Source organism: Lissotriton vulgaris, chromosome 3_1, assembly GCF_964263255.1.
Source record: "Lissotriton vulgaris chromosome 3_1, aLisVul1.2, whole genome shotgun sequence".
NCBI lineage: Eukaryota > Metazoa > Chordata > Amphibia > Caudata > Salamandridae > Lissotriton > Lissotriton vulgaris.
The window spans coordinates 155,249,789-155,275,749 of record NC_141689.1 but is presented as its reverse complement, the minus strand read 5'-3'; the positions used below and the strand labels follow the sequence as shown (position 1 = coordinate 155,275,749).

Here is a 25,961-nt window from a genome sequence, read left to right as displayed (position 1 = left end):
ATCAAAAAACTGCTCCCTTACCTCCCATCATCGGCCGGCAGAACCTTGGTTAGTACATTGTTTTTTTCTGAAACCGATTACTGTAATGCTCTTCTATTGAACGCTCAGAAAAAAAGTTATCAACCAACTCCAATTTGTCTAGAACGCCTCGGCCAGAGTCCTCTTAAACATTCCCAAATTCAAAACCATTTCCTCTCACATCCGCCAATTACATTGGCTCCCGTTCAGGAGCCGGATAATGTTTAAGGCCCTGTGTATCACTTACAAGGCAGTCAATAACGTGGGTCCACAGTTCCTCAGAGCAGCTTTCCGCCCGCTTGAGTACCCAAGAACACTCCGCTCCTCCTCGGCACATATGCTGAAAGTCCCTCGAACAAAAAAGGCTAACTGGGGTGACAGGTGTTTCACTATCTCTTCATCCAAACTCTGGAACACACTGCCCCTCCACATTAAAACCGCCCCAACCCTCCTTAGTTTCAGGAAGAAACTAAAAACTTGGCTCTTCCCAGTATAACTTATCACCTCAGCGATGGTTCTGTATTCTAGCGCCGAGACACCCCCGGATATTTGCGCGCTCTAAAAATGGCACAAACATAAACATAAACTCCCCTAGTAACTGCAAAGGTGGGGTGAGCTCACCATTCATTCCAAATCTAACCGTAGCCGATGCTTCAGAGTACAGCTCGCGTAGGAAAGATATCGCTGAGTCTACGCCCAGTTCTACTAAGATTGACCACAGCCTTGAGTGTGAAACACAGTCAAAAGCTGCGGTCAAATCCACGTAGACCAGGTGGATGTTACCCTTCTTAGCCCTTACATATTTCCCAATAAGAAGGGAGAGGTTCAACGCCTTCTCCACAGTGCCCAGGCCCTCCCGGAAGCCGTATTGCAGGTCTGTCAAGATGTTATTGGCCTCAGACCAGACCCGCAATCTATCTAGGATCAGCCGACCAGCAACTTTTCCATGGGAATCCAGGAGGGAAATGGCTCTGTAACATGCAGGGTTGTTACGATCTCCCCTCTTGAAGATGGGTAGCAGGGTAGAGGTTGACCAAGATTTTATAAGGCCCCCTTTTAAAGCAGCTTCGATAACCTGCGTTAGTACCGGCACCCAGAGCTCCTGCAGATGGGTGTAAATATCCGGAGGAACCCCCTTGCGGACCAGGGGCCTTACCCGACTTTGAGGATGACAGAGCAGTAGCTACTTCATCATAACTAAAAGATAGATTAATAGGGAAAGTTGATGGGTTGGGAGATACTCCCTCTCCTCTATTGTCTAGATACGAACTTTCATCTGAGGATATTTTCGAAAAGAGAAGGACCCAATCTTCTGCGGTGATTGCTACCTCAATGCTGGGGCCAGAGTTCGTGTCAGTCAAGAAAGGTGATTTAACCACCTTCCAGGACATGACACTGTCCATTCTGTTACAGCTTTCATGGAGTTTCTCCCAGAGGTCTCTTTTGATTTCTAGCCTGCATTTTTTTATGGCCAGGTTATAAAACTTTCTCAGATTCCTAAGTTCATCTTGATCCCTCACTGGTTTGCGTAAGGCTATTTTTAGGGGCGAAAGAGCCTTGCGGCATTCAGAATTAAACCAACCTTTATCTTGGGAGAGGTTCTGCTTTTTTTTTTCGAAGCAACTCCTCTCTAATTACCTTGGTGATATTAATGAAACCGGTCAAAATCTGCTCTGCAGAGGAATGCAGATTTAAACATGTTTCCAGCATTGGAAGGGCTCTAGTTATAACCTTTGTTGTTACGACGTCCGGATCTACTTTGGACCATTTGACCGAGTATCCATTAATTTTGTCTATACTTATAGCTCTCTGGTTTAACACCCCCACGTCACCAGTTGTGTTACATACAGTCTGCGCTAAGATGGTAACACTAATGGGGAAGTGATCACTACTGATATCATCTCCAGTTAAAAATGAAAGCAGCTAGTCTTTCATATAGTTGGAGATCAGGATGAAATCAATTATGGTGTTACAGCCCCTGCCGTGAAAAGTGGGGGAAAAGTCGATTGGAGGCTCTACTAATTCATTTGCATAACCCAGTCCTAGGGTAAAAAGCTTTTCGTTCAGAATATTCCCCATGCTGGAATGAGCGAAATGAGTTAGAGTTCTTCCGCTTTCATCGACAATGCCACAATTAGTCTTGTTATAATCTTTACATACGGAAATATTACAATCTCCACCCCATATCAACTTAAAAGGTGAAGACGAGATTCTACTCCGTTGCTCATCTAAGACGGAGGTTATCCTATTGAGGACTTGGACAAATTCTGGCATTGACAGATTACTATAAAAGTTCACTAAAAAATATGTGTTCCCTTGATTCACTGAGAGTTTAAGGATCTGATAGTTCTCTTCGGTTTTGAGTTCAACAATTTCCTTAAGTAAGAGGCTGTTAGATACATGTACTGAAAGACTTCCCTTAGGTCTACCAAAGAGGGAAGGACGTGCACTGGAGTAAAACGTTCTATACCCCTGAAGATGGATAGCAGTCACTGACCATGTTTCCTGGCAACATATTACGCTGTGGTTTCTGACTGTTTCTAGCCAGTTAAGTTGGTCGGTTTTGGGACGCAGACCTGCTACGTACCAAAATATGATTGAAAGGGTCGAACTACTAGGAGGTAATACCTTGAACGGGAGATCAGGTTGTTTATGATGAGTTAACGGAGTATGGCCATGAGTCGACGACAAGGGATTTTGAGTTGAGTTCCAAGGCCCTTCATTCAGAGTACTGTTATTCGGGGCCTTGTTGGGGAGCTTGCTTGAACAAAAAAGACTGTGAAAGTAATCCTCAAGTGGAGCATCCTTTTGAGATACGGTCACCTTGTCTGAGGTATGCAGGTTAGAATTGTCTGGGGATATTGGAGTAGCTGTTAGTCATTCTACGTCCTCTAAACCTGACAGAATGTTATATCGATTCTGGGTAGGAATCAAAAAAATCTTGTGGTCAATTGATGGTTAAATCTGCGATCCTGAGTGGGAGGATTGTTCCGCAATGAGGGATAAAAATAGCCCGGGGTTCTAAAATAATCATTCTGATATTGAAATGAAGGTATGAAGTGGTCGTTATGGTGTAGAGGTGGGGGCCTAAAACAGTCTTCCTGGTGTTGGAATAGAGGTCTGAGGCGATCTTCTCGGTGTTTAAATTGGGGCCTAGAGTGATTGTCCAGATGTTGAAACAATGGTCTGATACGATCATCCTGAAGATGGGCTAGGGGCCTGGAGTTAGTGGCCGGGGTCAACATGTTTTTAGGGTAAAAATAGGGCAATTCACGAGCTGTTATTGCATTAGTACCGCTAAGGGGAAACCAATTTAAAATATGGCTAACTGCCCTTTTATCTCTGACATTTATTATGATGATGTCACCCTTTATGTTCTTTATACTGGGTCCCAACCAGGGAAGACGCCTAACATATAGGATTTTGCCATTTGCGTTAGGAGGAAGGGGACGGTTCTGCCTAAGCCAAAAAATGACTTTATTTTTCAATTGGTTTTGATCTTCTCTTTTAACGTTCTCCAGGAGTGGAACTCTAGTGAGGACTACCACAAGTGGGGCTGCTTCTGGTGGTAGGTCCGCAATAAGCCTCTTAGGGATGGATGACCTTGCAGAATCATCGTGGCCAATAGGTTTTTGGACAGTTCTTGAGAGGTTCGGTTTTCCACCCGCCTGAGCCTCTTTATCTCTTTTGTTCATTTCTTGCCGTGTTGTTTTGGGGGACATTGGTTTCAGGGTTTTAGGTGTAGTGTGGTTTTTACCTCCTTTTGAACAGTGATGCTTGGGGAAAATACAGTAGAATTGGGCACTAATGGGGGCCTTGTTATACCCTTTATTCCCTCTTTAATTACCCTGATTACCTGTTCTAAGTTTCCCAGTTGTTGAGCTATTCTTTTTAGTCTCTCTACTAAAGGCAATATGAGAGATCTAACCAGTTTTTCAATACTTCCTATCAGATCGGGTCCTAATGTTTCTAATGTTGGGGAGGGTGGGTGAGTAACTGGTACAGGTAATGTATGTACGTCAGATGAGGAGCTCTTAGGTTTAGCAGGATCAGTGTTACTCTTTGGTCCATTCCCCCTCTTTCTCCTTTTTTTTGGGGGGGGGGGGGCCCTTGTACTCGAGGGTTTTTAGAAGATTTATTGGGTTTTTGGGCAGTCTCTGCCAATGGTAACGGTGTGTCTGCCAAGGCTTCTACCTCAAGTATCGTACTGACTAAGGTAGCAGAGAGGTTTATGATCAAATCATTATTTTCATTTAGATCGGGTGGAGAGGTTCTATCTTGAAGGAGTAAGGGTATGCCCTCAGTGAAAGATGCATCAGGATTCTCGCTTCTGCAAGGCGTGCTAAGTAGTGGAGACATGGCTAGCTGTAGCGGCCCTAGAGATGAGCGTTTATTAGGTCTCGCCTGTCGATGCGCATGCGCATCGAGCAAGGCGAGAGTATTGGCACTTATCCGCTCTTTATCCACACTGCAAGGAATCGTGGCGATTCCTTGCAGTGCACGAGAAATTTAAGCTCAATGCGCATGCGCATTGAGCTTAAATGCGCGTGCACATGCCCCCAGCCGCCTACTCTCTCTCACAGCCTCCCCCAGCTCCGCCCCCTCACTACTTGATTGCACGGCCGTAAGGCCGTGCCTCCCCTACTCTCCTCCCCCCTCCTCCTCTCCTCCCCTGCCTGCCTGCCGCTAGGCCGTGCCTCCCCTACTCTCCTCCTCCTCCTACTCTCCTCCCCTGCCTGCCTGCCGTGTCGCACCTCTCCCCTCTCCGCCCCCTCCCCTGCCCGCCCCCTCCCCTGCCCGCCGTGTTACGGTGAAAGGCTTGTTTCCGTTTGTCTCTCTCCTTTCAGGTATTCCCTTCCTGTATTCTTTTTCCTCGAGCTTTACAATATTTCTCCCAAGTGCCCCCACCTTCTACCTTTGTCCCTCAATTTAAACATTTTCCTTCGGCCTCCTTTTCAATTATGCTCCTCAATTTTCTGCCTTGAGGTTCAGTCGCCCCCTTCAATGGCCTTCCTCTCCTCGTCCTTCCTTCCTCTTGCCTCTCTCCTCCGTTCCCGGTTCCCACGCTGCCTGTCCCTGCCTCCTGCCTGTCTTTGGGGTCTCCGTCTTCTTTGGTTGTCTCCCCTTCCCGCCGTGTCGCATTTCTCCTCCCCCTCCACTGGTCCCCGCAGCCTCCTCGAGTGAAGCCCCTGCCTGCGCCAGCCCTGCCTGTGAGTACCGCGTGCCTGCAGCAGCTCTCCGAATTCGACTGCCTCCTGCAGGCGACCCCTCCCTTACATGTTACTGCTCCATGTCTGTGACCGCATAGTTTCTCTCCGCCTGTGACTGCTCCTGCCTGCGATTGTGCGTTGACTGTAACTGGTCTCCAGTTGTGTGTGTGCGCTCTGTAACTGCTGCACACATGAGCCTGCTCCTGCGATTGCTTCCTGGCCGACTGTTTCTTGTGTTTGTTTAACAGTTTATTCTGACCAATTGATTTACAGTTCACAGTCGGGATTTCACACGGTTTGCGAAGTTAGCTGGAAACTAAGTATATGCTGGGGCTTTGTCAGGTACATGCAAACGAGAGCAAACTTACTCAAACACAACTCCAGACCTTCCTGAAGTAAAATCCTTGTCTGACTGGCGCAGAGTTAAGAGGCGAACGCGCTGTCGTCGTTTGCGTTCCAACTTAAATATATCGCGCCAAAAGATTAAAAGCAAAGAAGAGCTCACTCACGCGCACACACGCAAATAGTTGTAACTTTTACAGCGCGTGCCTCTTGAATTTACGTAGCAAATCTCGCGTCATTGTTGATAAAAAAACACGTGCTCAATTATACTATATCCAATCCTGGCTGCCCCGCTACAGTATTTGCACTGAATTATTGCTCGCCCATGTCAGGCTTCGTTTAGCGCTTGCAAACGGATGTAGATTTAATATAATGTTACCCGTCTTCAGCCATGGTTCTTTCCTTCGCGTTTTGCCGCGTTGACTCTGCGAGAACCCCTTTAACTTCCACGGCTCAGAACCGGAACGCAGCAGCCAGTCGGATACCAAAAGCAAACGAAGCCATAATCGTTGTCGCCCCACCGTCGCTCTCTTCCACAGGTTTCCCATCTCTTCGGACATCCGCTTCCAGGAACATACAGTTTCCTCTTTTGGTCACCATATAGCAGTGGGAGTCTAATGCTAAGCCTGCCGCTGCGTTTGGGTTTGAAGTCGAGCAGGCTGTGATGTCCTCGCTTCCAGGCACTGTATCTGACCCTCGGGCGCTCTCTGCTAATAGCCAGTCAAGCCCCAGCACTGTCTGCTCTTATTTTTTTCTCACTCACCCTCACTCACCCTCACCCCCTCCCTCACCCTCCCTCACCCTCACTCACCCTCACTCACCCTCACTCACCCTCACTCACCCTCACTCACTCACCCTCACTCACCCTCACTCACCCTCAACCCCTCACCCTCACTCACCCTCACTCACCCTCAATCCCTCACTCACCCTCAACCCCTCACCCTCACTCACCCTCAATCCCTCACCCTCACTCACCCTCACTCACCCTCAATCCCTCACTCACCCTCAACCCCTCACCCTCACTCACCCTCAATCCCTCACCCACACTCACCCTCAATCCCTCACCCTCACTCACCCTCAATCCCTCACCCTCAATCCCTCACCCACCCTCACTCACCCTCAACCCCTCACCCTCACTCACTCTCACTCACCCTCACCCTCCACCCTCACTCACCCTCAACCCCTCACCCACCCTCAACCTCAACCTCAACCCCTCACCCTCACTCACCCTCACTCACCCTCACTCACCCTCACCGTCACTCACCCTCACCGTCACTCACCCTCACTCACCCTCACCATCACTCACCCTCACTCATCCTCACCCTCACTCACCCTCACTCACCCTCACCCTCACCCTCACTCACCCTCACTCACCCTCACCCTCAACCCCTCACCCTCACTCACCCTCACCCTCACTCATCCTCACCCTCACTCACCCTCACTCACCCTCACCCTCACTCACCCTCAACCCCTCACCCTCACTCACTCACCCTCACTCACCCTCACTCACTCACCCTCAACCCCTCACCCTCACTCACCCTCACTCACCCTCAACCCCTCACCCTCACTCACCCTCACTCACTCACCCTCAACCCCTCACCCTCACTCACCCTCACTCACCCTCAACCCCTCACCCTCACTCACCCTCACTCACCCACTCACCCTCAACCCCTCACCCTCACTCACCCTCAACCCCTCACCCTCACTCACCCTCAACCCCTCACCCTCACTCATCCTCAATCCCTCACCCTCACTCACCCTCAACCCCTCACCCTCACTCACCCTCAATCCCTCACCCTCACTCACCCTCAACCCCTCACCCTCACTCACCCTCAACCCCTCAGCATCACCCTCACTCACCCTCACTCACCCTCACTCACCCTCACTCACCCTCAACACCTCACTCGCCCTCACCCTCACTCACCCTCAACCCCTCACCCTCACTCACCCTCACTCACCCTCACCCACCCTCACTCGCCCTCACCCTCACTCACCCTCAACCCCTCACCCACCCTCAACCCCTCACCCTAACTCACACTCACCCTCACCCACCCTCACTCACCCTCAACCCCTCACCCTCACACAGTGCAATAGGTCTCGGAGCATTTGAGTTAGAGCTTTTAGAAATGTTTATGGCTTTTTTTTTTAATTCTTTAGCATTGGCTACAGGAAACAAAAATGCTAAAGATTTACAAAAAAACCCATAAACAATTCTAAAAGCACTAACTCTAATGCTGCGAGACCTATTGCATTTCCAATGCTTGTTCTTAATGAGCTCAACAGAGCGACGTCTCTCGGCCCGTCGCTCAGCGAGTACAGTGTCCCTGTCGGTTGCTGCGACGGCCCTGATTACATAATTGTCTAATGTCCCTCTTTTAGTTCCTCCACCCACTGAGGGTTTTTCTTTAGGGGCAGGCGAGGTCACGGTGCCTACTTAGGCAATGAATACCTAGTTTAGCCACGCTTAACCTTTAAAGTTATCTCTGATCAAACTATAGGTGAGCATTTATCGGTAGTGAAGGAAGCCAAGAAAAACATTAGGTGGGTTTGCTTACTAGAATCGAATGCATAAACGGAAAGTCGATCAGTCCTTGCCGTTGATTACACGTTGAAAGAGGGGGGACCCAGCCTCCTCTGGCACCTGAGGGCCACAGAGGGCCCGCCCTTTGCCCGGGCTTAGCCCGGCGCGCGCCCGGTCCCGCGACGCGGGAGGTGGTGCCTTAATTTATACGCCGCATGGCGCGTTGCTCCCAGGTGCGGCTCCGGCCGCAAAGGCAGCTGGAGGATGTAGTCTCTTCCCCGCCGGCGCTTCCCCTCCACTCGGCGGCCACACGAGTTGAATTAGAGTGTAGCAGCGAGAGGGGTTTTGCGGACTCTGGTAAAAAGGAGGGACGGCGTGATGGTCAGCAGCAAGTAAGGTCATCAGGGTTCACTGGGCGCAGCGAGCAACGAGCAGCATAAGTGAAAAGTCCCCCGCTCCCCCGGAGGTGGTGCCTTAATTTATGTGCCGCTTAGCGCGATGCTCCCAGGTGCGGCTCCGGCCGCAAAGGCAGCTGGAGGATGTAGTCTCTTCCCGGCCGGCGCTCCCCCTCCAGTCGGCGGCCACACAAGAGTTGAATTAGAGTGTTGCAGCGAGAGGGGTGCGGCGGACTCTGGTAAAAAGGAGGGACGGCGTGATGGTCAGCAGCCAGCAGCAAGTAAGGTCATCAGGGTTCACTTGGCGCAACGAGCAGCATAGGTGAAAAGTTCCCCCGTGATGGTGAAAGACATAAACATACAGAATATATTGTGGCTTATTTATGAGAGGCTTGCATCGCCAGATGATCACTTTTTTTGACACTCCGATTGTGTAAGCGTCCAACCAGTCTCCAGCCATTGCGAGCGGGCATCGACGTCCGCTTGCAATGTGAAAACAATGCAGTACAGGAAACCTGGGTCACACTAAGAATTGGAACTAAAAGTGGGCGTGTCCTTTCAATCGTCATAGTCAACTCAGGGCGACATAACATTCCCCCGCCCCACATACCCAAACCCGCAGAGGAAACACAGACAATTATAAGTTTGGGTAAAAATTGCTGCAGGATTTATTTACATACAACATATGTAAAGATGGTGGGTTAGCTTACGGGCGATCCAGGACAGGCCGCATTCTCGCCACCTGTCCGCCTGATTGAGCCAAACAGCACAGTGGCGAACCACCCAACTGCTGTATAATAGAATTAAATACTGACACACCCATTTGCTGGGCGTGACTAGGCAAACCCCCGGCTGCACAGGCCCACAACCGCCCGAAGGACTACTGGGGTGCCGACACGGATTCCTGCACCTCCCATGAGGTTACAGGTTAGGCTCTGGCACCCCTATGTGCCCGCTGAAGTACATCATTTGCACCTCTCTTCTTCCGGATCGCCCCGTAACTCCGCCTGCAACGAAAAACAAACACATTACAAAAACCCCCCAACCCCTACTATTGACACTCTGGGTAAGAGGAAGGGAGGGAAAAGAGTGTCCAGCGAAGTCGCGACGGCGTCCGGGCGGCAAAGAGGCTTAGGGGAAGGGCGCCGAAGCATAAGTACCCCAGAAGCCCCTCCCCGCCGCCCGGACGAGATTCTCGGCCGGCCGCCTCCTCCAACCGGTGAGGCGGAGGTGCCGGACATAACAGTGGGGGCGGGACCGCCCTCCTTGACTAGGTGCCCGCCCTCTTGATGGCCACTGCGTGGCCTCGGGCAGGCGCATAGTCAACTCAGGGCGACATAACATTCCCCCGCCCCACATACCCAAACCCGCAAAGGAAACACAGACAATTATAAGTTTGGGTAAAAATTGCTGCAGGATTTATTTACATACAACATATGTAAAGATGGTGGGTTAGCTTACGGGCGATCCAGGACAGGCCGCATTCTCGCCACCTGTCCGCCTGATTGAGCCAAACAGCACAGTGGCGAACCACCCAACTGCTGTATAATAGAATTAAATACTGACACACCCATTTGCTGGGCGTGACTAGGCAAACCCCCGGCTGCACAGGCCCACAACCGCCCGAAGGACTACTGGGGTGCCGACACGGATTCCTGCACCTCCCATGAGGTTACAGGTTAGGCTCTGGCACCCCTATGTGCCCGCTGAAGTACATCATTTGCACCTCTCTTCTTCCGGATCGCCCCGTAACTCCGCCACAGCCTGTGCGGTGGTAACCGCTGCCGCACAGGCCCCCCACCAATGTCACCTATACTACCTGCATCCTCTGCTCATGAGTGCCTCTTTCAAGTCCAACAGAAAGAGGTCTAAGCCAACAGGCGTGAGGTGGACACCATCCTCCTCGAAGTACCCCTTGACCTTTTCCTGAATCAAGTCATGTTTAATGAAACCAAGCCCTCTGCGCTGCGTGAACTTTTTCATGGCCGCATTTATGCGCCTTCTAGTTCTCTCGATTGCCTCACTGGACTTAGCACCCCGCCAGTGTCTCCTGGGCACTAATTCGGACCACCAGACCTCGCATTCGCGCAACATGCTGCCAATGATACCCAGGTCCGTTTTCATCCTGAGAAGCAGAGCGGACTTCCCCACAGAGGTAATGTCGTTGCCACCCAAATGGATTATTAAATGCTGAGGAAGAGGCCCCCCCCGGGCAAGGATCTCCTTCAATCGAAAGAGCAGGCTATGCCAGCGCATACCAGGGTACCCCAACCACACGCACTCTATCTCTGAGAAGGTACCAGTCCACTGTCGGATGGCAGCCCAGCGCGCCAATCTGCTGACCATAGAATGCCCCAAGACCCACACGCGAGTACCTGTCAAAGAAAGACGCGATATGTTCAAGGGTGTTTATTCAATACACATGTTATACAAATATGAAGCACAGCAAACAAAATCAACAACACTGGAAAAAAAAAAAAAAAGGAGGGGGGGAGATCAAGGCCTAACATAACGCCTATAACAAGCAGATTCCCAACGCCCCACCGACTGCACCTGCCCTGGGGACATCCCAGCGCGGAAAGCTGAAGTGGCCGCCCCTATGCGGAATGAGTGACTCGAGAACTTCTTACCTACAACCAACAAGCCAGCCCTGTCAAGGCAAGCCAACATGATCTTGTCCATTTGATATTTTGTTAAAGGGCTGAAATCGGCATGCACTAGGAGGTAACCAGGCCCCGACGGGCGTAGTGCTAGGAAGGCTTGCAGCAATGCCACGGGGCAGTAGCGGGAATCCCCAAGGGGGGAGAGTCTAATCAGAGACCCCTTACCAGACTGGTCAGTTTTGGATCTTCTCAGCTTAACAGACAACCCACCCTCGAAATTAATATCCGCCACACCCAGGGCATCCATAGAGGTATCTGACTTAGAGCGAGCCACCAGCTCACTACTCCTGAACGCACCAAAGAAAGCTAGGGCGAAAGCCGCAGCGAAGAGGGCCTCCTCGTACCTGGAGTGCACAACAGCTTGCAACATCTGCAACATGGCCTGGAGAGAAGGGAAATCAATTGGAGACCTGTCATCTGGGGCCCTAGGATCCTCCCGCGCCCAACCCTTCAAGGCTGCCCTAATTGCAAATGAAGAAGTGGGGTCCTGCCCCCCACACAGTCTAGCCTCGTGACCAATTGCCGCTAGGTGGCCGCACACCCAAGAATGCGATTTCAACTGCTTTTTCGCCCACACTATAAAGGCATGAACTTTCTTCTCTAATGGCAACGTTTGCAAACCCAGGTCAGAGATAACTTTAGTGAACGTAGCACGGTGCCTTGAGTAGCGCTTACGTGTACTCAACGCTAATGATTTTTCGCCCAGTTCCCTCATGTGCTGCTCCACTCCAAGATGTGCCAAAGCCTTGGCGCAAAGGGGGTCATCTCCTCTCTCGCCTGAGGGCAAGCTGCCCGGAAACGGTCCAGCTGAAAACGAGAGAGAGCGTCAGCTGCGACATTGGTGACCCCCACAATGTGTCTGGCTCTAAAATCGACATTGCAAAACAGGCACCTGCTAGCCAGTTCCCGGAGCAGAGACAGCACCAGGGGGCAGCTGGCAGACAACCCATTGATCGCCTGTACCACTGCCATGTTATCTGACCAGAACAAGACTTTTCTGTGGGACAGGACCTCAGGCCACAGGTGTAAGGAAATGACAATCGGGAAGAGTTCCAGGACAGCAATGTTGGAAGTAATGCCCCGCTTGCGCCAAGAATTGGGCCAACCCTGCGCGCACCACTGATCTCCCAAAATGGCCCCAAAGCCCTCGCGGCCCGAGGCGTCAGTGTACATGTTTAACTCTGGACTCCCCACCCAAGGGGACCTCCACTTCACGGTCCCATTAAATTCTGCCAAGAAAACATCCCACATCCTCAAATCCTTCTTGAGACCGGAGGTCAACCTGACAAAATGGTACTGTTTGTTAATCTTAGCAGTGGCTTTGGCCAGGCGCCTAGCAAAGACGCGCCCAACAGGAATCACTCTCGCAGCAAAGTTTAGCTTACCTAGAAGGCTCTGAATGACCCCCAGCGGCGCTTTGTCTTTGCCCAGCAAGGCCTGAATGTCACCCCTCAAGGCCCCCACCTTCTCTGCTGGCAGACGGGACACCCCCTGTACAGTGTCAAGCTCAATCCCCAGGAAAGTCAGCACCTGAGCAGGGCCTTCGGTCTTACCCGGCGCTAAGGACACCCCCAAGCGACCAGCCAGCTCCACAAAACAGTCCAAGCCCTCTTGGCACTCCTGCGTGCCCTCCCTCCCAATGAACAGGAAATCATCCAGGTAGTGAGACACCGCAGCCACATTGTATTCCTCTGTGAGGGCCCACTGCAGAAAGGTGCTGAATGCCTCAAAGAAGGCACACGAGACAGCGCACCCCATGGGCATACATTTGTCGAAGTAGTACCCCCCTTTCCATTTGAAGCCCAAGAGATGCTGACTGTCAGGATGGACCGGTAGCAAGCGGAAAGCCGCCTCAATATCTGCCTTGGCCAGCCAGGCTCCTACCCCTGCCCTCCTCACCAAATCTATGGCCATGTCCAGGGAACAGTAGGAGACCGAACAAGCCTCTTCAGGCAACCAAGAATTGACAGAGTTCCCCTCTGGGAAGGACAAGTTGTGAATCAACCTGAAGGCCCCAGGTTCTTTTTTGGGGACCACACCCAAAGGGGACACAACAAAGTCGTGGAGGGGGGGGGGACAGGAAAGGCCCAGCCACCCTCCCCAACGCTACCTCCTTGGTGATCTTTATGTCGACAACCTCCGGGAGCTCCCTCACTGATTTTTGGTTTTCAGCATCTCTGCTGACTCTAGGACCCTGATAGGGGATCTGGAAGCCCTCGAGGAAACCATGGGACAGGGTATCCCTATCTTTCACATTGGGGTATTTATGAAGGAGGGCAAGCAACCTAGGCAAAATGATTGGGGATGGGCCTTTGGACCCACGATGGGGGGTCCGAGACCGGCAACACAGGTGGACAAGGGGGAGGGATGAGAAACTCGCGCTGCTGGGGGACCTCAGAAACAGGGGGAGGGGGGGGGGGGTCCCTGGGAGTACTACTTGTCTTTGTTGGCAGCATTGGGGGCGGGGGATCTCTTCTCACATGAGGACTCAGGGTGGGAACCACCGCACCTGCTGCACGCATGGGAGAACTTGCAGGCTTTCCCCCAAGTGCAGTTTCCCGCATTGAACATCCTGCAGGAGGAAGGGGCATACTTCTTGGCGAATTGTTTGTTAAAACCGCCCCCCCCCGCGCCCCCCACGAAAGGACTGGCGAAAATTACTCTTCTTCTGAGAGACTTGCTTCTCATTATCTGACTTCCTGGCCTGGACAACACTGTTACCACTTTCTACTTTACTTTTACCCATATGAGCAATCCACAGTCTGACCTCAACCTGGTCCCACTCCAGCTCGGGGCAGACAGACATCTTTTTACGGAACTCGCAGTCATAAGAATACCACCCCATCCCAGATGTTGCTTCCGCTTCATTAACTATGACGCTATTGTATTGGAAAAGACCCTGTGCTTGATCCGGAAAACGTTCTGTTATGACTGCTGCCAGGATGGCGAAAGCCTGACGCCAGTTTTTAATTGACTTCTCAGGCCAGGATTGGAAGCGAGCTTTCTTTTCCTCATCCTTAGACCCCATCCTCCGCACATCTACCCCATCCGCCCCCAGCATGAGGAGCGAGAAAATGTCTATGAACTCCCTCCTCCAAATGCCTTCCTTCGCCGCCTGAGGAACCTGCCAGGCCAGGGAGCATTTGCCTGACAGAAGGGGCGCCATGGTCATGAGGGCTGTGGGCGCAGGGATGGGCACCAAAGCTGTCGGTGGAGCCACAGCACTGATAGTTGGCAAAGGTGGAGGAGCGGCAGATGCCCCCACAAGAGGCTGGGCTGCGACAACCGCCGGCAAGAGGGCCACCTGGGGCACACCCTGCACCGGCGGCAGAACCTGTGGAGGAATAGCACCCGGCACCAGACTGTCTAGAGAGCTGACCGTCGGGACAATAGGCAAACTGATGGGACCCGCATCAATCCCCCCTTGAGCAGGAGTACCACCCCACACTTGAACAACATCTGCCTCCCCGGCAGAAGACAAAGGGGCCACTGGTAAAGGTGGCAAAATCACAGATTGCACAGAAACAGATGATCGTGACTGGGCAGGGCACAAACTGGCTCTTATTTCAGACATAAATGACGCCAGCGAGTCAGTAATCTTACCCAGGTCTGCCCGGGTAGCGAATTCCGCACTAGAGGCCGCCAAACGAGGAGGAGAGGGGGGGCACACCCGGACCACCGCCGGGGGGGATGCCGGGGCGTGCACTATCACTTTTCTGATCGGGTCAGCCGCCCTGGACTTTGCGGGGGGCTCCGGTGGGAAGTCTTTGACTGTTGGCTTCCTCGTGCGTTTGGACCTCCCTGTGGCTGTGTCCTCTGCCACCTCTATTTCAGTTATTAGTGGGGCAGGGGCCGGCCCTGGTGCTCTTGGGGGGTTGGCTAGTAAAAGTCCACTCGCCCACGCCACCCCATTAGTCTTTATCGCATCCAAAAGGGCTTTCATCTGGGGGTCCTGCGACGCTCCTAGCCCAGAATCCTCAACCTATGATGTCTGTGAGAAAAGAGCGGGGGACCCCTGACTCTCCATGCCGCAGTCGAAAGTATCCTCAGCAAATCCTCGTGACTTTGAAAGTAACGCACCGATGCAGTTCCTCAAACGAGTAAAGTACCTTGCACTGTCCCTGCGTAAGCGTGTGCGCAATATGGGCGATCGGAGGGGCAGAGGGGGGGGGGGGGGGGGGGGGAGAAGGCGCGGCAAGATGCACCGATGTCCGGTAACCTCGGAAGGCCTAGGTGCGGAAGCGACTGCACGCAACGGCCGGAATCTTGAGACGACGAGAGAAACGAAAAGAGTGTCCAGCGAAGTCGCGACGGCGTCCGGGCGGCAAAGAGGCTTAGGGGAAGGGCGCCGAAGCATAAGTACCCCAGAAGCCCCTCCCCGCCGCCCGGACGAGATTCTCGGCCGGCCGCCTCCTCCAACCGGTGAGGCGGAGGTGCCAGACATAACAGTGGGGGCGGGACCGCCCTCCTTGACTAGGTGCCCGCCCTCTTGATGGCCACTGCGTGGCCTCGGGCAGGCGCATTGAACCAGTCTCTTGCACAAATCCAGCATTCGACTGTAGCATGAAAAGACATTCATACTTCCTTGTATTTCCGCCTTTCATGAAAGTCTGACTTACTTTTGAAGAATAGTGCCCCTGAAGTGGGGTTTTGCCATCTCATCTAGGGAGTGATCTCTTCTATGACATGGTAATTAAAAGGGCATGGCAATAATTGGCGGGCTGGGTACCAACTCTGTGAGAGAAGAGCTCTGTGTTAATAACAGCGTTGGCATCCTGTAGTCATGGAGAAGATGAACCAGTGCCAAGCTATTTATTGCACCGTGTCCTCGCTGTAGGAACCAGCCAAGCTGCATGGGTTAATTGTTATGCAATTATAGCTAATGATTATCATCTTCCTGCTGCAGTGACGTCATGCCTCCTTTACCCTGCAGGGCTCGTAATAGCAAGAATAATCAAGTGTTTTGTTAAACTTGAGCCTGCAGCTGTATTGTCTTGAAGCTTGCTTGCAGCTCACTATCACAGACCCGACCTTAGCAGTCATTGTACCCTGGAAGCAGCTGGACCTTGTAATATTTTTTTCGGACAGCCCAGTGGTGCAGTTTACTTCGACACAGGGTGATCTAGATGGTGCCTCTGAGGTGCAGACTCATACACACTTCTAGGGATGGGCGAAGTCTGTCAACAAAAGGAGGATTCCTCTGATTTCATCATTTCCCAGAAAGGGAGCATTCAAATGCCGCATTTGAATTCCGTCCCCTCTGAAATAGCACCTCCCTAGCCTGCTGTGTCTTCTGGACAAAAAAGATGACATGGGGGCTTGGAGAACTTAAGGAAGGTGATTGGCCATCTGCAGTCACTCAAGTTGGTCTGAATACAGGGTTCCATTCTGCCAATACGATTAGCTGAACCATCCAGTACTATCAGCCACCCTCCTTTGGCTTAGCTGTAACTAAATACAAACCCCCTTCCTGGGTTCGAAACTCATGGGCACCTGCGCATTATCATGATTTCTTTTTTATTTTAACACCTTTTGAAACTGTGTTAACATCCTTACCAATTGGTTATAAATAGGATTTCTGGTAATAGTTACGTAGCAACCAATGCACGGAGAGTATTGATTAAGATTCTTTGAACTCTAACAACGTTTTTTTTGTAACAATTCCAAAAGAAACATTCTTTGTATGTAATTTGCTATACCATGGCCCTGAGGAACACGTGAACGCTCCGCCTAACATTTCTGCTGTGACTCTTAATATGGCAGAGAAATGGTAAAAAAAATTGAGACCGAGGCTATGACTGTTGAATTGGGTCAGTCTCTTATTCAGATGCATAATATGACAGCCTGGTATAAGATGCAACACTTTAAATCTATTCACTGTGTCATTCAGTGGCCAGACTCTGTCTCTGGAATTGTCAACCAATCTTATCTGTCCGCATAGGTGCAGTTTGCCCACCCATAACCTATGTTTGCCCAACATTTTGGAATATTGATAAAATAATTGACTTATCTGCTGTAATTCAGTTTGGTGTCCATCCTTAAACAAAAGTTTTAGTATTATGGAAATTTTAATTGACAAAAGCAAGCGAACAATCTTCATTGCTATTGTTACAGTGTGGCTTACACTAAAGAGAGTCTGGATAGAGATGCTTCCGCTGGTGTTGTACGTTGGTGGGTCCATTGTTAGAAAAAGCAGTTTTCGCTGTTGAATCACCAACAAAAATATTAAATATGATCTATGGATGTATTTTTAAAGGCTGGCACAAGATGCATTGTTTCCACTTTATTTTCTCCAGGAAACTCTTGTTGGTTGAATGCTGAATTGTCTTGTGCCTTTGAAAATATTTTTGGAATCCTCCTCTCTTTTATGCGTTCTATATTATATGATATAAATAATAGTTGTACGGTTTATGGCTAGCTTCAGTAAAATAGCTCCCTGGCTGGGAGATCACTCACACTTTCCATGTTTACAGCGGAGCCATGTGCTCCTCGAAGCGTTCCGACAGCGATCCAAGGAGGAAACGTGGCTTTGGATGATGTGTGATCAAGTGAATCAGAGGCAAGCAACAAATTGTGATGATCCCCGATACTTTACCACTTCTTACTATTGTATACTTCAGTCAACGCATATCTGAAAGAAATAGTTAGTTATAGATTCCTTACATTAGAATATCCCCCAGGCATCAGACTGGATCCATAAAGTTTTTCGTCAGCAGTACCCCTGCGTGTTGGTAGGTGGTGTCGGTCGATGCCGCGTCCGTCGTCGGCGTCGTGGTCGCTGGGATGATGTTGCGGATGTTACATAGATGCCACCCTCGCTCGCTGACGTCAGTTCTTTATTTCTCCACGCCAGCAAGCGCAGATCAGGATAAAAGCTGTACCCCCAGTCATTTTTTTAACTGAGGTTTTGCGACTTTTGTCAATTTCTTTTTCGAGTCTTCGACTACTGGTGCACGAGGGATGCCTGGTTTCAAGGCCTTCGGTTCCTGTACCCGACTGATGTTGGTAACGGATCTGCACTGCATGTGCCTCTTCTGCTGGGAGCGTGACCCCGATCACAAGTCGTGCTCAGACTGCTGAACCATGGCCCGAAGTATTTGCGGGAGCTGTCCAGAAAGCTCCTCTAGGCCCGGCAGGCGGCTCCGTGTCGCTCAGCGTCCCGGTCGCGAGGGAGGTTATGGAACCGATTGCGGAGCACCAGCACTCGTCGTCCAAGTCTTTGGACTCGGGTCGGGTAAGTTGAAGCACAGTAAGAAGAAATCAAAGAAGTATCATCGCTCTTCGACTTTCCATAGTCCATCGGCCTACGTGATGAAGGGTGCGGGTGGTGCCACTCCCGCGGTTCTGCCTGCGGAGCCTTCAGGATCGACTCTGGCCTTCCCTCCCTTCGCAAGACCAAGAGAGACCCCTGCCCAGTTTCTTCAATTTTACGAAGTGATGCATGCCATCTTTGGCCAGCCAACTCTGCCTGTGCGCCTTTGGGCCCTGCAAGCTCCGTTGGGGGCCTTAGGCCTTTGACACCGGTGGTTCCAGCCCCAGCACCTTAGGGCCCCCTTGGATCCAGGCCTGGATCCGGATCGGCGTCGGTTGCCCTCGTAACACCCCACTGGCGCTGCTTCCATCGGCACCATGTCCGCAGCCAGCGCAAGCTAGACCCCCAGCCGGCGTCGTCCCCGGCTTCAACCCCAATGTGGATACGGAGCCAGACCGGCATTGGCCGACGCCGGAACCTGGATACATTTGTGCCTGTATTCCACCCTGGCCATTTCCAGCCTGATTGGCAGCCAGAGGCGGTTGAGGAAGCCTGGGAGGGGTCTGATGACCCTTTAACTGCCCAACTAGAGTGTGACCCGTATTGGAGAGAGGAACTGGGGGATGCCAGTGGTCTGTATACCTAACCAGACCTAGGCATGTTGTCTCCTCCTTCTGTGGCTACAGAGTAGCAAGCGTCATTCGCAGAGGTGTTGAGTAGGGCGGCCGAGGCTCTCCACCTCGAGCGTTCTATTGTGGCAGTCAGGACTAACCTCCTGACAGGTGCTTCAGCCAGCAGCGTGCTCTTCGGAGCCCCTGCTGCCGTTCAATGAAGCTCTTACGGACATCCTTTTGTGCACCTGGTCCAGGCCCAACACAGGGGCTCCTGTGGATAGGATGGTTGCCCGACGCCACTGCGCGGGACCCCACTTTCCTCTCCCAACACCCTAACCCTGAGAGCTTGGTGTTCCAAGCCTCTACGCCCAAGGGTGCCTTCCCTACAGCTCCGCTTGATAGGGAATCCAAGAAGCTGAACCAACTTGGGAAGAAGATGTTTTCTTCCTCCAGCTTAGGACTGCGGTCGGTAAACACAGCATGTTTGTTGGGCCGGTATTCCCACTCTATGTGGGATACGGTGGCGCAGGTGCTGGCTCAGTAACCGGAGGAGGCCAGGGCCGCGCTATCCTGTTCAGTCGCCGAGGGGGGAGACATAGCGAAGTTTACCATGCGCAGTGGGCTAAATACCGCAGACTCACTGGGCAGAACGATTGCCACGTTAGTAGGCCCTTGGTGCTCTGCCTGGTTTTGTTCAACTGATTTTTCCAGGGATGTCCAATCCACACCTATATACATGGCCTTCGATGGCTGTCGCCTTTTTAGCGACAAGGCCGACAACACGCTATAGTGCTTTAAGGACTCTCGACCTATGGCCAGGTCCTTGGGCCTCTCCACCACCTGCCTTGCGCAGTCTGCCTTTTACGACTACGGAAGGGGTGCCCCACTATGTCCCACCCAGAGCCACAGGCCGGAGCATGCTGTTCAGCCCCAGCGCGGCCGGGGACGTGGGAACCAGTGGCGTAGTTCTGGGGGCCAGCGAGCGGGCCAGTCCACCACAACCCCCTCTGCATCCACCTACAAACCCTCCAAGTCTGACCTTCCAGGGCCACCAAACGCCAGTGGGCGGCAGAATCCGCCATCACCTCCCCCACTGGCGCACCATCACGTCGGACAGGTGGATTCTGCAGATGGCCCGAAGGGGCCACTCCCTCCCTCCATGCCACCTCAGTGCCATCGCATGTTGTGGATTACCTGGCCCTTCTCCTACAGGAAGTTTCGGCCCTCTTGGCCAAGGGGCCATCGAGCATGTTCCTGTCCCAGAAGTAGGTCATGGTTATTATTCTTACTACTTTCTGGTGCCCAAGATGGACAAAGGCCTGCGTCCTAACTTGGATCTCAGGAAAGTCAACCGCTTCCTCCGGAAGGAGAAGTTCAATATGTTGATGCTCATTCAGGTCTTGTCTGCCCTCGAACCCGGAGACTGGTTGGTAGCGTTGGACTTGCAGGATGCTTATTTTCACCTCCCTGTCCTGCAGGCCCACCGACGTTATCTACGGTTCACGGTAGGCCACAAGCACTTTGTTTCCCGTGCTCCCCTTTCGCCTTACCAGTGCCCCTCGGGTGTTCACGAAAGGGATGACGGTGTTCGCTGCTCATCTGCGCAGATCAGGGGTTTCAGTCTTCCCCTATCTCGCGACTGGTTGTTGAAGGCGTGCTTGTCCCAGGAAGTCATCTCCCACCTCCAGACTACGGCCGACCTCCTGCATTTGCTGGCGTTCTCCATCAACGTGCCGAAGTCACAGCTGATTCCCTCTCAGAAGCTCCTTTTCATTGGAGCGGTTCTGAACACAATACAGCGAGTCCGGGATATTTGGGCTATGATTCCGACCTTTCGGCCTCTATCCCGGGTTTCGGTCAGGATGACCCTGAGGCTGCTGGGCCTCATGGCCTCCTGAATCCTGCTGGTTGATAATGCCAGATGGCATATACAGGCTCTACAGTGGGACCTGAAGTTCCGGTGGGCGCAGCATCCGGGGAATCTGTCAGATTATGTCCAGATCTCGGAGGGCGCTGCATGGCAATTGCAGTGGTTGCTCACGAACCAGGATTGGGTCAGAGGCAGATCCCTCTCTCTTCCCCAACCAGAACACACAGTGGTGAAAAACGCATCCCTTCTGACATGGGGCGGGCACATGGGAGAGTCAGAGATCAGAGACCTCTTGTCTCTGGCGGAGTCTGCTCTTCACATCAACCTTCTGGAGCTCCGGGCGATCCGTCTTGCACTGAAGGCATTCCTTCCCTCTGTCCGGGGAAGAGTAATGCAGGTGTTCACGGACAACATCACCGCCATGTGGTACTGCGACAAACAGGGCAGGGTGGGGTTGTGGGCCCTATGTCAGGAGGCCCTGCGCCTCTGGGCATGTCTGGAACATCAGGCCATATCCCTGGTGTTCAACACCTGGCGGGTTCTCTGAATGCCAGGGCAGACAAGCTCAGCCGGAGTTGCATGATGGATCGCAAATGACGTGTTCACTCTGAGGTGGTGCAAGGTCACTTTCAGCAGTGGGGAGAGCCTTGGTTAGATCTATTCGCCACCAAAGAGAACGCGCAATGTCAGCAGTTCTGCGTGTTGCAATTTCCAAGGCGGCACTCGCTAGTCGATGCTTTTCATGGCAAGTGGAGTTGCAGTCTTGTATACTCTTTTCCACCTATACCACTTCTGCCCTGAGTGCTGAAGAAGAGCAAGCACAACCGGGCCATAGTCCTTGTTGTGGCTTCGGATTGGGCACGAAGGGTCTGGTATCCCGAGCTGCTCAACATGGCCATCGATCCTCCGATCCGACTGCCTCTTCGGGAGGATCTACTATCGCAACAGCAGGGGACGGTCCTCCACCCGAACCTGTCCAGCCTCCACCTCCTTGCGTGGAGATTGAGTGGCGGCAGTTGACGTCATTTGACTTGCCTCCCGAGGTCTGTGATATAATATTGGCAGCCATACATCCGACCACTAAGATGGTCTACGCCTGCAGATGGAACAAATTTGTGGTATGGTGCACAGCAAAGGCTGTGAATCCCCTTTCTGCGGTTCTCTTGTTCCTCTTTTCTTTGGCCCGGCAGGGCTCTGCTCTAGGCACTATCGAGGGCTATTTTCCGGCCGTCTCTGCCTCTCTAAGGCTTCCTGATCAGGCTACTCTCTTCAAGTCCCCAGTTGTAAATCGTTTCTTGAAAGGCATCACTTATCTCTTTCCTCCTATTCCCTTCTTGATGCCTCAGTGGGACTTGAATTTAGTCCTGACCTATTTGATGTGCGCTCCCTTTGAGCCACTTCACAACTGTCCTCTTCGACTCTTAAAACCTGGTAGCCATCACATCTGCTAGAAGTGTGAGTGAGCTCCAGGCTCTTTCATCCAAGCCTCCTTTTCTGCCTGTACATCCGGACAAGATTGTCCTAAGAACTTGTCATCATTGCTTCCCAAGGTGGTCACCTCCTTTCACCTTGGGCAAACTATAACTTAGCCCACCTTTTTTCCGCCTCCGCATCCTTTGAAAGAGGAGGAGAGGCTCCACCGCCTGGACCCAAAACATGCGCTTTCCTTCTATCTGGATCGCGCCAAACAGTTCCAGGTGGATGACTAGCTCTTTGTTGCTACGTGGGCCCAAGAAAGGTCGGGCCGTATACAAGCGGACCATTTCTAGATGGGTAGTTTTGTGTATTAAAGCCTGTTATTCTCTTGCCAAAAAGGAGCCTACAGTGGGGCTATGCACCCTTTCCACCAGGGCGACAGCAGCCACTACTGCTTTGGGATGAATGATATCTGTCATGCAGCTACACGGGCATCGTTGCACACGTTTACAAGACATTACTGCCTGGACAGCCAAGTCCAGAGAGACGGCCTCTTTGGCCGTTCTGTTCTCAAGGCCTTTTTGGTGTGATCTTGATTCGCAGACCCAGTTGATATTGCTGGGGTATCTATTCTAACGTAAGGAATCTATAACTAACTGTTTCTTTCAGATGCACAAGTTACTTACCTTCGGTAACAATATATCTGTAAGAAACATAGGTTAGGCATAGATTCCTTACTGCCCCACCCTTCCTCCCCGTTCTGCAAACTGATTTCTAGGGTTAAGGACATCCTTTCAGGGCTCTAGTTTTGTGAACCAGTGGTCAAGTGTCTTGCATGGCTCAGTTTCTTGGCACGGAAAGTCGTATACAGAACTGACATTAGCACGCGAGGGCGGCGTCTAAGTAACCTCCACGATGTCATCCCGGCGACACCGACGACGGACGCAGAGTCGACCAACGCCACCTACTGACACGCATGGGTACTGCTGATGAAAAACTTTCTGGATTCAGTCTGCTCCCTGAGGGATATTCTAAGGTAAGGAATCTGGAACCTGTACACAAATATTTAGCAGTTCTTTATTTAAAAGCATTTACTGTTATTAAAGAAAAGGTATCAGTGAAATTCTTTAACACACAAGTTATTGCACCGGAAAAGGCCACAAGCAAATATGTAAATACTAAGTCATGGTATCCGAGTGTTTTGAGTGACTTCGAGTACATGCCAAAAGGCTATTTTTTTTCTTTATTAATTGTACAGCGTCATGATATATTTGGTCTTCCAGTAAAGCTTTCTTCTCCCTCTTGTTCTCTGCTGCTGTTTCTTTCCCACACAGGCACCTGGAGTTATTTCGGCTGGGGAGAGCAGCAGAGTATGTAACAGTTTAAATCCTTGCAAGTTCCAAGGTGCCACAGCATGCTTCTTTACAGGGAAATGATGCGGATATTCATGCATACAGGAAAAAAACTCTGCCATGTCTACGGATAGTTGGTGTCCATTTGTGTTTGTGGTCATCTGTGTCTTTGTCTTATTACCATCCACAATATCCACATGAAGCGAAATTCTTGATTACATGCCGCGTCCAGCGGAGGTAGTGGAGATTACATTTGCATTACCCTGTCTAAGAATTAGTCTCCAGCAGAAAAAAACCTATTACTTTTTCCACCCCACAGTGTGGCATACAGGGTCGGATCACAGAAAGCTGCTTGAAAGTAGAGAAGTCATTGAAGAGTAATTCTCTGTTAGAGCCAGAAACTCTGCATTCAACCAAGGATTCATTGTCTTTTTAGAAAGTAGACCACACTGGCAGCCAGGAAGAGAGCAGGGGATTCTATTAGACTCAGAGCGGGCAGCACTAATGCTGGTAGTTATTGGAATAAGCAAATCAGATATATACTTTTTAAATTTTCTTCCAGCTGTGCTTAGCTTTTCAAACTGGGCTTTTGCATCTCACGCTGGTTAATGCTGAAGTCTTGTTTCTAAATCAAGTCTCATTGGAAGATGGCCCCTCCGCAATGCGAAGTGGTTTTTTTTCCAGCAGAATACCTGTGATACAAAATGAAGAATGTATGCAGGTGAGGGAGAATGTTTTTCTTTAGGGTTGGATGCATAATCAACATACAACACAAAGTACTGCTTCCCTTAAAAATAACGTCAGTTCAAATTGTAAGTCTGTAGTTCATAGCACTTTAATACATAGACTCAGAATATCCCTGGGTATATTGCTATCAAGATTGTTTTGGTCCAGCAAAGGTGAGTGCTCCAACTGAGCTTGGAAGCCCATCTAAAATTGGTTCATCTAAATTGTAGACAGAGCTCTTAATTTTTTTTTACACAGTACAACATTAACAAATATCAGTACAAGCCAGGTCACTGATGCTTTTCACCCCACCTAATAAGGCTTTCTCATAGTTGCTCCTTACCGGGTGGCCCACATTTCAAATCCATTGGACCGTGGAAGATAAATTAAATTCTTTGTGCATTCATTTCGTACACTTGCTATTAAATTTCTGTTTCCCAGGCGAGTTTAAGTACCAGTGAATGTACAAATCACACATTAAGATTCTTCTGCTCAACAAACGATTTCAGAACTACAAGCAAATGATGTTTCACCTCAGAAGTTAGAAAAGCAAGAACACCTTAACGTCGTCAATAGTCACATGCTTTAAATATGTATTTGTTGTTTTTCCCATCCTGTCCAGGATGTAATCTCATTCCCATTTCTGGGATGTAATATCCTTCCTTCAGTGACAGCTCTGTTGTTGTTGAACTCTCTCTAACCTGTTACAAGTTACTTTATTTCCCAGAGTGCACTATAATGTGAAATTTCAAAGCTATCTCATAGGAACGTTCCAGTCTATTAAGTATAGTGAGGTAAGAATTATGCATACATTTTCTCCACTTTTATTCGCCAGCAGCCGTATAATTCAAGTATAATTACAACTCCAAAAACCAGTAGGAAAAGAGTCCACAGCAATTGTCTTTGAAGAGGACTTCCCACTTCCTGAATTCCCTCTTTCTGCACAGGACAACCTCATGTACTCCATGATGCCTTCTTTCTTCTATCTTCTAAACATTTCCTGCCACAAGAAAATGACATAATATTATGACTACCTTTTAATCCTCTTCAGAACGAGAAGTAATATAATCACAATTAAATACATCAAGGAGCACAATTTATAAAATAAACCTTAGCTATCAAAAACGTGTTACTTACATCGAAACAAAGAATACTGCTATTTGTTTAATAATGCTCTAGTAAATTCTGTAATGTAATCCCACATCTGGGGAAGATTCTAGGTGAGAAGAGAACACAGGGTGGGATAATCCTTACCTCCATTTCCTTAATAGAATCAAAAACATTCCATTACAAGAGCTAGGTACTGTTTGCATTCGGTGGCAGGTCTGAAGCGAGTATTATACCAGTTCAAAGCTCACTTACCACAAGCTGAGGCTACATCTACCATGGGTTTGAAATAAAACCTCTTAAAGGTGGAATCTGAGGACCAATCTGCTGCATTTATAATGCTCTCCAGCCTATGTCCCAGTGAAAAGACCTTCGATCCCACCCCCCTCCTGGTTGAATATGTCCCGAACACATTCACATTGAATCCTGCCTCCCTCATAATCCAGTGGGCCCACCTGGTAATGGTAGGTGAGGG

General features: G+C 50.6%; 1 protein-coding gene across 3 annotated transcripts in view; it reads left to right on the top strand.

The window, feature by feature from the left end:
- Positions 1–25,961, top strand: part of UNC13B (unc-13 homolog B) — a 3,024,149-nt gene that overhangs the window by 1,038,508 nt on the left and 1,959,680 nt on the right. The window contains exon 8 of one of the 3 annotated variants that reach the window (XM_086960241.1): positions 23,636–23,671. The exons of the other annotated variants lie outside the window; for them this stretch is intronic. Coding sequence (XP_086816367.1) covers positions 23,636–23,671 — 36 coding nt within the window. The remainder of the gene's footprint in view (positions 1–23,635; positions 23,672–25,961) is intronic. 3 annotated transcript variants of the gene reach the window in all.